Here is a 12,747-nt window from a genome sequence, read left to right as displayed (position 1 = left end):
ACCATTTCTTTGATCGCTTGTCAAGACCATAAGTTGAATGTAATCTGTCTGCATGATCCACACCACCCATGTTTTTATTGTAATCACATACAATAACTGGACATGGTATAGTCATACTAGTTCCATCTTTCTGTTTTCTTGTCACTACGCTCTGTTCAACGCCATGGAAGTTTGACGCAAAATATACTACTTTATTTTCCTTCCATTGAAATACTGTTAGGTCTAAAGATGACTCTCTGTGATTTGATTTAGACATTTTTCTTTAGGTAAAAATATTTAATATTTATATGGAATAACGTACAAGTTATAAAAATTGGAGCATTTTTCTGCGCATGTTGTGATTCTGTACATGGAGTCTGACGGTACTTCTAAGTACCAGGAGAGAAAAAAGTTGTGAAAAATAAAATAAAATTTTACAAAAAATCCTACCGTCATTTGAGGCCACAACAGCATAAATTCTGCAAATAATATGTTAAAAAGTAAATTTTTTCTTATGTCAGGAAACAAAGGGTTAAAACAAAATTCCCCTAAAGTATTTTCATTTAGAACTAAGAGTTTTGTGTTTTGTAGTAATTTCGATGTGGTCTTCACAAATCCAAAAGGATCTCCTATAGCATCAACAGCTTCACGCTGGAGATAAATCTTGCTGCATGACATTTACAGATACCTCCTACCCAATCACATGCACTCTCTCCACGACTTTTCGCTGAAAATAATTCCTGTATAGTGTTCCCAAGCTCATAAAATTGAAAGCGATTTTTAAAATGAGATGCTGCGCTATCAGTCGCTTACACCCGTTTAGGAAATGTATGACTTCTAGATGATAGTCATCACACTATCATGCTGACAGCACAGCACATATGTGCACTGTCGTGAATGAGATCATCACTTGACAATAGCAAATCAATGTGATGTTCCAAAATAGTGAGCAACACACGTAAATATTGAAACTTGTCACGTGTGCCAGTGGTAACTTTGAACTTCGTTCTACAAAGAAACGGAACAGTTCTCAGAAAAGTCAAAATGTATTCGGGGATGTGGCTGATTTTACTTCTGCTATGGCCTGTCTCTGAATCCTGTGAACATGATGATGAACTACTCCTTTCATGACTCAATGCCTAGCCTCTGCAACAAACCTCACAAGCTCCACTGTCTTCTAGACCAACTCTCCTCTGTCCCACAAGGCATAGGTTAAATCATTGTCAGTATCCTGAAAGTGTAATGCTTCAACAGTCATCCCTTCAGCACTAGGACAACTGCACACTCCTGCAACCAAGCTCTTGACATGTACGCAAAAGCATCAGCTCCATCTCTGCGTACTTCTTCCCTGTGACACTACTTATGGTGAAACAAGTAAGTTTCAAATTAGTGCAGTATATATATGTGCATAGTTCCTTCATTGGCTGCCATTTTACCCATTTTGATCATAAGGAGTAGAATTTTGTGAAACCAGTCTCCTTTTTCATTAGGAGATATGCATCTCTTACTGATTGATCTTGTCGTATACCTTTTTAAGCATTTTCACTAACAGAGACAGCATCAGCCTGATTAGAACTTTGCCTGCTGTAATCTTCGTTATCATTTACGTAATATTCCAGAGCAACAGCACATCTTGCAATGGACTTCCATAGTAGGAATCTGGGCATGCTCAAATACCTTTTTTGTTATTTATTTAATGAGCTCTTGAAATTAAATAATGTGAGGAAGTGGGTATGTATTTCTGTATCTGCTGCCTGGAGTGGCTACCTGCTACCAGTGTCAGTAATTGTACCTTGTCAGTCGAGATAGCAGTGTTCAGGTTGTGAAACCACTTATCACACTGAGTGCACATGTCACTATCTTCAGGTTCTGCACCAAGTGCATCTACATTATACATTTCACAAAGTTTTGCAGTTGTTGCTTGTGTAAAACTTGTTTCAAGTTCTTCCACTTTTCTTTATACATACCATTTGCTTCTTGTGCTTCTTATCTTGCTTGGGCATTTAAGGGAGGATATATAGGGCCTACAACTGAAATGCTAACATTCAACACATTGCAACTTCATGAAACCCAAGAATATAAAGATCTGCACTGTCTTCTTCAGATCCACATTCTAGTGACAGTTATAGTTCAGGTGCGATATTACTGAATTTCCTGTTGTAGTGAGTATAGCAACTTCTCAGTTGGTGTGGTGGTAACACAGTTGCTTGAGGGCCAAGATATTTCTGTAAAACCTCTCACAGATTTCCAACAATTGTGAAGTGTTTTTCAATTTACTTAAACACCATCTTCTTGTGTCTTTTTCCATAGCCCACAAATCTCACCCTTTGACCACCGTATTTCCTCACTGACATTTCATTTAACAAAAAATTCAACCCAAACACAAAACTCTATGCAGAATGATTGATGAGTAAGTGCTCACTCATTTGTTATAAACAGAAGAGAGCTGGAAACAGTATTGCTCAAAAATTTCTAACACTTTACACAGAAAAATATTTTTACTTTGATTGCAGTAACTACTAACAAGTTAACCAAAAAATATATTGTGTCATTTTCATGCTTTGTGACGGGTGTTTTCCAGTGAATAATTCATAAAAACTAGTAAAAATGTAATTTTTTAAATGTTTAGTAATAAATATTTGCATAATACAGATAGCTGGAGCAGAAAAGGTATTGTTTATAACTATACCAGTTGCATTTGGTAATGTAACAAGAAGATTAGTATTCTGAGACTTTCCAAACGAGGAAAACAATTTTTTAGTAGAAAAAATTAAAATTTTTGTATTTTCTTCTCAAATTTGTAAAAGATATCCCATAAGAGAGAGAGAGAGAGATAGAGAGAGAGACTGTCAACTAAATCTGAAGAGTTAAAGAGGCATCTTTAAAGCAAAACATCTGATACGTCGTCATACTTTTTTTAGAGTTATTTACAAAATACACATTTTTTCAATGGATTGTACCGTTTACAAAAACCAAGACAAAAATAAAATCTTTAATTTCTTAATGTATATAATACAGAGGTCTAACACACATTTTTTCAGAGAAATTCATGATCATGAATTGACATGTCCTGTATGATTTGAGATGAAATTGCCCAACTTTTTATTTTGCTTATCCTTCTCCTAGCAACTTTTCTGAGAGGTAATATACACAATCAATACTGACCTTATTGTGAAACAAAAGACTGTGTTGTTTATTAAGAGTTTCAAAATGAAAACTAATACACTCATAAACAGAAGGAATTTCCCACATTTTTGTACTGAAATGCACAGTTGCTTGAAGTTTTAGCTGGGCAAAGTGAATACAGACTGATATTACTGATATACGAGGGCTGTTCGATAAAGAATGTTCATAATTTGTTTTTGACAACATACCTTTACTCATCCTCATAATTTTGATGGTCCTTCTCAAAGTAGTCTCCCATGAAAGTGATGCACTTGTCCCAGAATTTCTGCCGGTCTTCAAATATACACATCAAAAAAAGTTTTGCATCACCTCAGTTCCAAGAGTTCCGGTGCCTGTACAGACAATTGGAATAGAGATCAACATAAACATCATTTCTGCCCTTTTTATTGCTCATGAAAACCACACATTGCATGTCATACCACCATACAGCGAGACCTTCAGAGGTGGTGGTCCAGATTACACCGGTACTTCTAATACCCAGTAGCATGTCCTCTTGCATTGATGCATGCCTCTATTCGTCATGGCATACTATCCACAAGTTCATCAAGGCACTGTTGGTCTGGATTGTTCCACTCCTCAACGGCGATTCAGCGTAGATCACTCAGACTGGTTGGTGGGTCACGTCATCTATAAACAGTCCTTTTCAGTCTATCCCAGGCATGTTCGATAGAGTTCATGTCTGGAGAACATGGTGGCCACTATAGTCGAGCTATGTTATTATCCTGAAGGAAGTCATTCACAAGATGTGCACGATGGGGTCGCGAATTGTCGTCCATGAAGATGAATGCCTGGCCAATATGCTGCCGATTTGGTTGCACTATCAGATGGAGGATGGCATTCAAATATCGTACAGCCGTTACAGAGCTTTCCATGACCACCAGTGGCATACATCAGCCCCACATAATGCCACCTCAAACCAGCAGGGAACCTCCACCTTGCTGCAATCGCTGCACAGTGTGTCTGACGTGTTCAGCCTGACTGGGTTGCCTCCAAACATGTGTCCGACGATTGTTTGGTTGAAGGCATATGCGACACTCATCGGTGAAGAGAACATGATGCCAATCCTGAATGGTCCATTCACCATGTTGTTGGGCCCATCTGTACCATGCTGCATGGTGTCATGGTTGCAAAGATGGACCTTGCCATGGGCATCAGGAGTGAAGTTACGCATCATGCAGCATAATTGTGCACAGTTTGAGTCGTAACACGACATCTTGTAGCTGAAGCAGGCTGGTGGTGTTGCTGTCAGGGTTCCTCCGAGCTATAATAGTACGTAGCAGTCATCCACTGCAGTAGTAGCCCTTGGGTGGGCTGAGCGAGGCATCATGTCATCGACAGTTCCTGTCTCTTGTACCTCCTCCATGTCTGAATTAAATCACTTTGGTTCACTCTGAGATGTCTGGACACTTCCCTTGTTGAGAGCCCTTCCCATCATAAAGTAACAATACGGATGCAATCAAATCGTGGTATTGACCGCCTAGGCATGATTGAACTACAGACAACATGAGCTGTGTACCTCCTTCCCTGTGGAATGACTGGAACTGATCGGCTGTCAGACCCCCTCCTTCTAATAGGCACTGCTCATGGTTGTTTACATCCTTGGGTGGGTTCAGTGACATCTCTGAACAGTCAAAGGGACTGTGTCTGTGATACAATACCCACAGTCAATGTCAATCTTCAGGAGTTCTGGGAACCAGGGTGATGCTAAACATTTTTTGATGTGTGTAAATGCGGGAAACTATTTTCTAAGAGGTCCTTCAAAATAAGTTTCTGCAGCCTTCGCCACTGCTTCTGATGATTGATAAAGCCTTCCACAAAGGCATTTCTTCGTGTTAGGGAATAGCAAAAAGTCACATGGGGCTAAATCCGGATTATAGGGAGGGTGAGGGATGCACTTCACATTGATTTTTGGAAGATATTCAGCAACAAAATTGGCAATATGTGGCCGCACATTATCATGCTGCAGCATCCAGCCTGCCTCAGGGAAATGTGGTCCTTTGCGCCTGATATGGATTTGCAGTGTCTTCAGGACAACCCTGTAGTATTGTCCAGCTACTGTTGTGTGCAAGTACAACATGCTGATACACCTTCCCATGAATATCAAAGAATGAGATGACCATAACTTTCCAGCAGAAGCAACCACTTTGAAGCAACCACTTTTGCTGTTTTGGGGGTTTGTGGTGAAGGAGATTTCCACACTGAGCTTTGCCATTTGCTCTCAGGATCCAAACGATGTAGCCAAGTTTCATCAGCAGTGATTATGTTTGGAAGAAACTCCCAATCTTCCTCTAACATCAACTTTAACTGAATGCATACCTGCATGTGAATGTCCTTTTGTTTGGGAATCAAGTCTTGGAACCCATCGCGCACAAACACGTGTAATGTGTAATTCTTCTGTCACCAATAGGTGGGTGTGGTATCGATCCGATGACCCAAAGTAGATCTATGTTTATAGTAACATGCCGTTTACATTGTATATCCGCTCCTGTAGAAAAGTTAGTAATGATGAGAAAATACATGTATGGATGAAAGGACTTGGTGTACTTGCTGAAAATGTAACCGTAACTGGAGATATTACTTTGTACTTTCAGAAAGTGATCTTAAGGTAATTCATCGATCCTCTCTCACAGTGATAGCAGCAGTGTAGGTGTTTTTTTCCCGTCAGAGCAGTAACTAGATCACCAGGTCCACCTTCCTTTGAAAGTGATTGTCTCCTCACTCTTTAAACATTTTAAACCACCCCTGAGCTGTGCTGTAGGGAAGAACAGACTCTCCATAGGCCTCCTGTAACATTTTGTAGGCCTCAGCTGAAGATTTGTTGAGACAAGAGCAGAATTTCAAAGCTGCATATTGTTCCTCACATGTTACCTCCATTGCAGCGATAGACGATACTGAACATGTCTGACCTTGCCTGCCTCTCACAGGCGGGAACCAGGAGTCCCAACAATGAAACTACTACTGCATTTTTGTTGCACATTAAGCTAACAGAATATCATAAGATTAAATTTTAGCGCAAGAAATTATGACCATAAAAAAATTATGATAATTCTTTACTGAATAGCCCTCATACTTTGTTGTGAACTGACAATCACCACGCCTGTCAGAAAGATAGTATTTTTTTAATTGTAAAAACAAGAAGTCTGAAAAACTTTGGAAATGTTCAATCTGTGTGTCCTACTTCATAAAGAAAGATTGTCTGCTAGAAAGACTACATAACTGTATACCTGTTGACTGTGATGTTTGATTACTTTGAAGAGAGAAAATAAATACTGCGCTATCTGAAAAGTTTACCTGGAAAATCATTATCCCGTCTTGTTGAAAGCTTTAAGGAAAGTTTCATGAAATGAAATGCCTTACACAATTTCAACATGTGAAGCCATCAACAATTATAGACTGCTCAATCAGTAGGAATATATGAACAAATTTGACTTATACAAGAATTACTAACTTTGAAATATTAAACATTTGGCTAACTGAAAGAATAGAAAGCTATAAACAAAAAATTACAGAAACTATTTAACAGACATTTAGTGAGCAAAAATTTTTATCTCTAGGCCACGATGTTACAATGAATGCGGAAATAAAAGAATAACAGGATATCTGGTGGACACAACAACACACATAAACAATATTCTGAGGCTGTTATCTAACATGATCCTACTGCAAATACTATCTGGAAATTAAATCTAAAAAATTCCTGAAAAGAACTTGCATACTAAGTGCAATAATACTTGTATAATTAAACAATAATGTAAACAGCTGCATGGAGCAATACGTAAAATAATGGAAAGGCAGCCACCCACAGAAGATATAACAGAAATCAGCATTCACACTAGTTTTCCAGCACTAGCTCTTTTCCTAGCAATAGTACACACACACACACACACACACACACACACACACACACACACACACACACGCACACGCACACAAAACAATAAATAACACAGACTCCAAAATGCTCATCCTGTGGCCACGTGATTGTGTGTTTGGGTCTCTGTGGTTTTGGGAGTGTGTGTGTGTGTGTGTGTGTACTATTCTCAATAAGAGCTAGTGTTCAAAAGCTAGAGCGGATGTTGTTTTCTGTAATGTTTTTCTGTACTCCACACATCGATTCGCTGTAGCTGAGTGGTGGCCTTTCCCTTATTTTACATATATAATTAAACATTTAGACTGACAATCTATTGTGTTCGTGGTGCACCAGACCACGGTTGTATAAATTATGACATAGCATGGCATTTGTGGCACCCATTATGAACCCTCTCCCCCCCCTCCAAATCTGTTCCTCTTCTCAACAGTATAGTTTGATACCTTAATATGCAGTCATTTCAACTTTTATGGGCTTCTCTACAATCCAGTATTTCTATTTTATAAGGTTAGCTGTTGTCTAAACCTTAATCACTGAATATTTTCAATTCTGTCAAATGTTTTCATGTGTTTGTAACATCTAACTTGGACAATACTCATCATCTAGGGCTGAGTGCCTTTGACAAGTAACAAAAATGCCCTAGGTCCTGGGTTGGAATAAAGCCACTGTTTAAATTTTTAATAAAAATCATCATCAATATCAGCCAAAGTTTAAGGAGTGGCATTCTCTAGGAACGCATAGGAGCAGATGGAGTTTCAGGAAACCTCTCAATCAGGAAACCTCTTGTTCCCAGGGTGGGAATGTCCCCCTAAAAGGCAGAAGAATCAGCAATTCAATGGCATGAGGATGTCAAAGGCAATGGTAACCACTGCATTAAGGACACACAATGTGAATTCACAGGATATGTGGTCTGTAAATAAAAAAGTATCACAATGACTTCTCTACTGTCAAAATATTTTGGATTAACCCCATTTACATCAAAGGGAGGAAACAGCCAAGGAGAACGTAACTACGAAAAAAGATTGTATAATCAATGAAAGGATAACATACCACGTGTCAGAGCATGGAATTCCGGAAGTTTCAATGTGGTAGGTAATCTAGAAAATCTAAAAATGGAAATGCAAAGACTCAGTATACATACAGTGGGAGTCAGTGAAGCGAAATGGAAAGAAGGTAAGAATTTCTGTACAGACAAATATGGGGCAATATCAACAGCAGAAGAAAATGGTATAATGGGAATGACAATTCAGAGAGTACAGTAGTTCTTATCAGAAGAGAAAGAAAACCAACACCAAGAACAAAAGTTCAGGCATACACGGCAATGTTAAAAGCAGATGAAAAAGACAGAGGAAGTATATGAGGATACTGGACAAGTAATTCTATGTGTAAAAGGAAACGAAAATCTAACAATCTTAGACTGCAACATGGTAGTAGGGGAAGAAACAGAAGAACGGGTTATGGGAGAGTGTGGGCTTGGTAGCAAAAATGAGAGAGGAGAGCTTAACTGACTTCTGCATTTAATTTCAACTAGTAACTGCAAATACACTGTTCAAAAATAACAAGAGGTATACTTGGAAAAGACCTGGAGACATGGGAAGATTCCAAATGGATTACGTCATGACCAGGCTGAGATTCCAGATAGTGGATTGTAAGGTGTATCCAGGGGCATATATAGATTCAGATCACAATTCAGCACTGATGAAGAGAAAGCTGAAGTTTAAAAGATTCTTTCAGAAGAAATTATATGTAAAGAAGCAAGATACTGAAGTACTGAAGAATGATAAAATGCAGTCTAAGTTATCTGAGGTTAGAGATACTGTGGCAATGAATAACACAATAGGTAGTTCTGCTGAAGAGAAATGGACATCCATAAAGGGGGCAATCACAGAAGTTGGACAAACAAACATGGACACAAGGAAGGTAACTCTGAAAAAACAGTGAGTAACAGAAGAAATAATTTAATTGATCAAGTGCAAAAATGTTCAAGGATTTTTTGGAATACCGAAATATAAGTCACTTAGGAGAAAATAAATAGGAAATGCATGGATGACAAGAACGAATGGCTACAGAAAAAATGAAGAAATCCAAAAAGGAACAGTAGTTAAAAAGACTGATTCAGCACACTGAAAAATAAAAACAACCTATGGTGCAATTAAAAGCAACATTAAGAATTCAATGAGAATTCCATGGTTCGGCACAGACAAAATTGCAGCCAGGTGGAAAGAGTACAACAAAGGCCTCTGTGAGTGGCAGGATTTATCTGATGATGTGACAGTCTGAAACAGAAGTCAATATGGATGACACGTGTGATCGAGTATTAGAGTTCAACAGAGCTTTGGAAGACTTGCCATCAAATAAGGCAAGAGAGAGATAAACACTACTCTGCTTTTCTCAAATCGTTGGGGGAAGTGGCAACCAAGTGACTATTGAAGGTGGTGTACAGAATCTGTGAGTCAGGAGACGAACCATCATACTTTCAGAAATATATCATCTCCACAATTCCAAATATAGCAAAGCCAGGTAAATGTAAGAACTACCATAATATTAGTCTAACACCTAATTCATCCAAGTTGCTGACAAGAATAATATACAAAAGAACGCAAAAGTAAAGATGATGAACAGGTTGGCTTAAGGGCAACAGAGAGTCAGTTCTGACATTGCTGTTGATAATGGAAGCAAGACTTAAGAAAAATCAAGATAAATTCATAGGATTTGTCAACTGGGGGTGGCGGATTTCTGCAATGTAAAATGGTGCAAGATGTTCCAAATTCTTAGAAAATTGGGAGCTTTAGGGGAATATCGATAATATACAATATGTAAAAGAACTAAGAGGGAACAACAAGAATGAAAGTCCAAGAACAAAATGCTTGGACTACAAAAGGTTGTAAGACAGGATGTAGACTTCACCCCTGTTCAGTCTCTACATCAGAGAAGCAATTTCAGAAAGAAAAGAATTGCTCAAGAGCTGGAGTAAAATTCAAGGTGAAAGAATATTAATGATAAGATTCGCTGGTGATATCACTTTCCCCAGTGAAAGTGAAGAACTACAAGACATGTTGAATGGAATGGAATGAACACGTCTAATGAGTACAAAATACAAACTGAGAGCAAATACAGAAAGACGGAAGTAATGAGGAGTAACAGAAATGAACATCAAGATTGGGGATCACGAAGCTACATTGGAAGCAAGGTGACATATGGTACACAAAGCAAGGAATATTAGCACAGGCAAGGAGGTCATTCCTGACCAAGAGAAGTCTGCTATTATTAAGCATTAACCCTAGAGTGAAGAAGATATTCTTGAGAATGCCTATTTGGAGCAAAGTGCTGTGTGGTAGTGAATCACTGATTGTGGGAAAACCTGTAAAGAAGAGAATCAAAGCTTTTGAGAGGTGGAGATACAGAAAGATGTTGAAAATTAGGAGCACTGCTTAGGAATGAGCGCGTTCTCAGTAGAAGCGATGAGAAAGGAACATATGGAAAACACCAATAAGAAGACGGGACAGGATAATAGATGCAAGACTAGAATCATTCCACAAATAACTGAGGATGTAGGGTGCAAGTTGTACTCTGAAATGATCAAGTAGGCATAAGAGAGGCATTTGTAGCAGGCTACTGTGAGAGCAAAATGGGAGAGAGGGACATGCAGCGAATCAGATCTCTTAATGATTTTTACTATATAGAAGAAGGTATATGCATTTGCTTACCAGAGAAAATCTGGTGCTGTGGCTACGATTATGACTACTTTCTTCTGAGAAGTATCCGCTTCCTTTTCCACTACCTTGGAATTGATCTCCTTTCTGGAGTTCTGGAAATCTGGAAGCAGAGGCATAGTATTAGACACTCACCTCCATTGAAATTCTAAACATTTCAATTTGTAGTCAATTGTTCAACAATTTCACAAGAAATTATTTCAAATGTGATATTCTGAAAGTGTGTACATGTATGATGTATGAATGTAAGACAGATGGACATTTAAATCTAATGGATATAGAAACATTACACAATGACAAAAAGAAATCAACATGGAAGCGTTGCCTTTAAATATCACTTGTAAAGGTATAGCTCTAGGGAGCCTACCTCAATATTTCTTTTCCCCTTTATTATTTTGTTTTATTTATTATATTTAGTATCAAATACCAATATCTTCAAATAATATATCTGAACATAAATGTTTCAATGCATTTTTATACAGCTTTGCTTTAAGAAAACCTGTTTTTGATTGTCGGTACTGAACAATCAAGTGATGGGACAGGGACGAGAAGAATGCTAATTGTTAATGCGATGGTGTGGTTGATGTGTCGGTTTCTGTGCCTAGTGCACTGTAATGTGTGAACTGCAGAAAGACAGTGAAACAACGCATGCAGATGATATCAGTTTTGAACATTTTGAGAACTGTGCTTTGATGTGAAATATTGTTGTTGTTGTAGTTGTTGCTGTTGATGGTGGTGGTTGGTGTTTCTGGGTGGTAAACAGTAAGGTCATCACCACTCTTTGAATTAGCCTTGAACTGGTCATATCAATCAATAAAATGAAACTGTTCTGCAGGTGCCATGGAGTAGGATATTGCATAGATAAATATACTTCGTAAATCAGTTAGTGACACATATTTCGAAATGTGCACACTCTGGAACTGCAGTCCCACAACAGCTGCAAAAGCACAGGAAGCTCATTATTACCTAAACAGACATATAATGGATCCAGAGATGTTATTTTCAACAGACATCAAATATGAGCTTCGAGCATCATCATCACCATGCTGTATCAGAATCCTCCAATGAGATGTGGTGCAGCCAAAGAGGAGTTCTGCAAAAGACTACCGCATAAAATCTCCCTCTCAATTCAAAATGTAATTTAGTACCCATTTTTCCTTTAAAATACAATATTATCCCAGTTGTAATATTCTAATTTGTTGATCTATGTTAGCATTGTCATTGCAACAGTACCAGCACATAAATGTATTGTTTGCTCCTTCCTACAATTTTTCTACTATTTAGTGAAATAATAGTCACTCACGCTCTCAATCATCAGTGGACTTGCCATGTTTTGCAGATTTTGAGTTCACATGTAACAAATATATAACTTAATGAAGGGAGCAAAGTTGCAACCTGTCGCGTGTGCTTTGTTCTGATTGGCTGAGAACCATAGCTCATATGGTATTCATATTTTACAGCTGGTGTACTATGTTTGAAGTTGGTTTGTTTATAATATTAGACAAATTGCACGAGTTGAGTGCATCAGTGTATTTTGAGTGAGTACATTTCAGGGTACATGCATACTCATTATTCCACATCATTGGTACTATATATGTGTGGCAGAGAATGATGTTTAGTTTTACTGATCCTGGTTTTTGCATGTATGAGTAAAGGTGCAAGGCGATTAGATGAGTACAGTTTTTATCCGTGTTAAAACTGTAAGGATGAAATTAGCAAACTAAATGAGCGCATAACTAGTTTACAGTACTTTAAAAACAAATAATTCGAAATCACAGCTCAAAAAAATTGAACTGGACAAGCTGAAACTTTTGCATGATAGTGCAACCGTTATGGAAAAGTAGACGAATATGATTTACAATAGCAGAAAGAAAAAAGTGCTAAATAAAAAAAAATAAAAAAACTGTGAAGGTAACATAAGCTTTCTACACAAAAAACTTTTTCAAGTACTTTCTACTGATGACTGGAAGTGAAGGCCTTGGCAGTTTTCATGAACGAGGT

General features: G+C 38.0%; 1 protein-coding gene across 3 annotated transcripts in view; it reads right to left on the bottom strand.

Moving 5' to 3' along the window:
• LOC124711495 (lebercilin) overlaps positions 1 to 12,747 on the bottom strand; it is a 181,904-nt gene that overhangs the window by 31,069 nt on the left and 138,088 nt on the right. For all 3 annotated transcript variants that reach the window (XM_047241605.1, XM_047241608.1, XM_047241607.1), the window contains exon 8: positions 10,741 to 10,849. In XM_047241605.1, coding sequence (XP_047097561.1) covers positions 10,741 to 10,849 — 109 coding nt within the window. The remainder of the gene's footprint in view (positions 1 to 10,740; positions 10,850 to 12,747) is intronic.

Source organism: Schistocerca piceifrons, chromosome 8 (assembly GCF_021461385.2).
Source record: "Schistocerca piceifrons isolate TAMUIC-IGC-003096 chromosome 8, iqSchPice1.1, whole genome shotgun sequence".
Classification (NCBI taxonomy): Eukaryota; Metazoa; Arthropoda; class Insecta; order Orthoptera; family Acrididae; genus Schistocerca; species Schistocerca piceifrons.
Note: the sequence above shows the minus strand (reverse complement) of the source record. Positions and strands in the feature narration are given on the sequence as shown.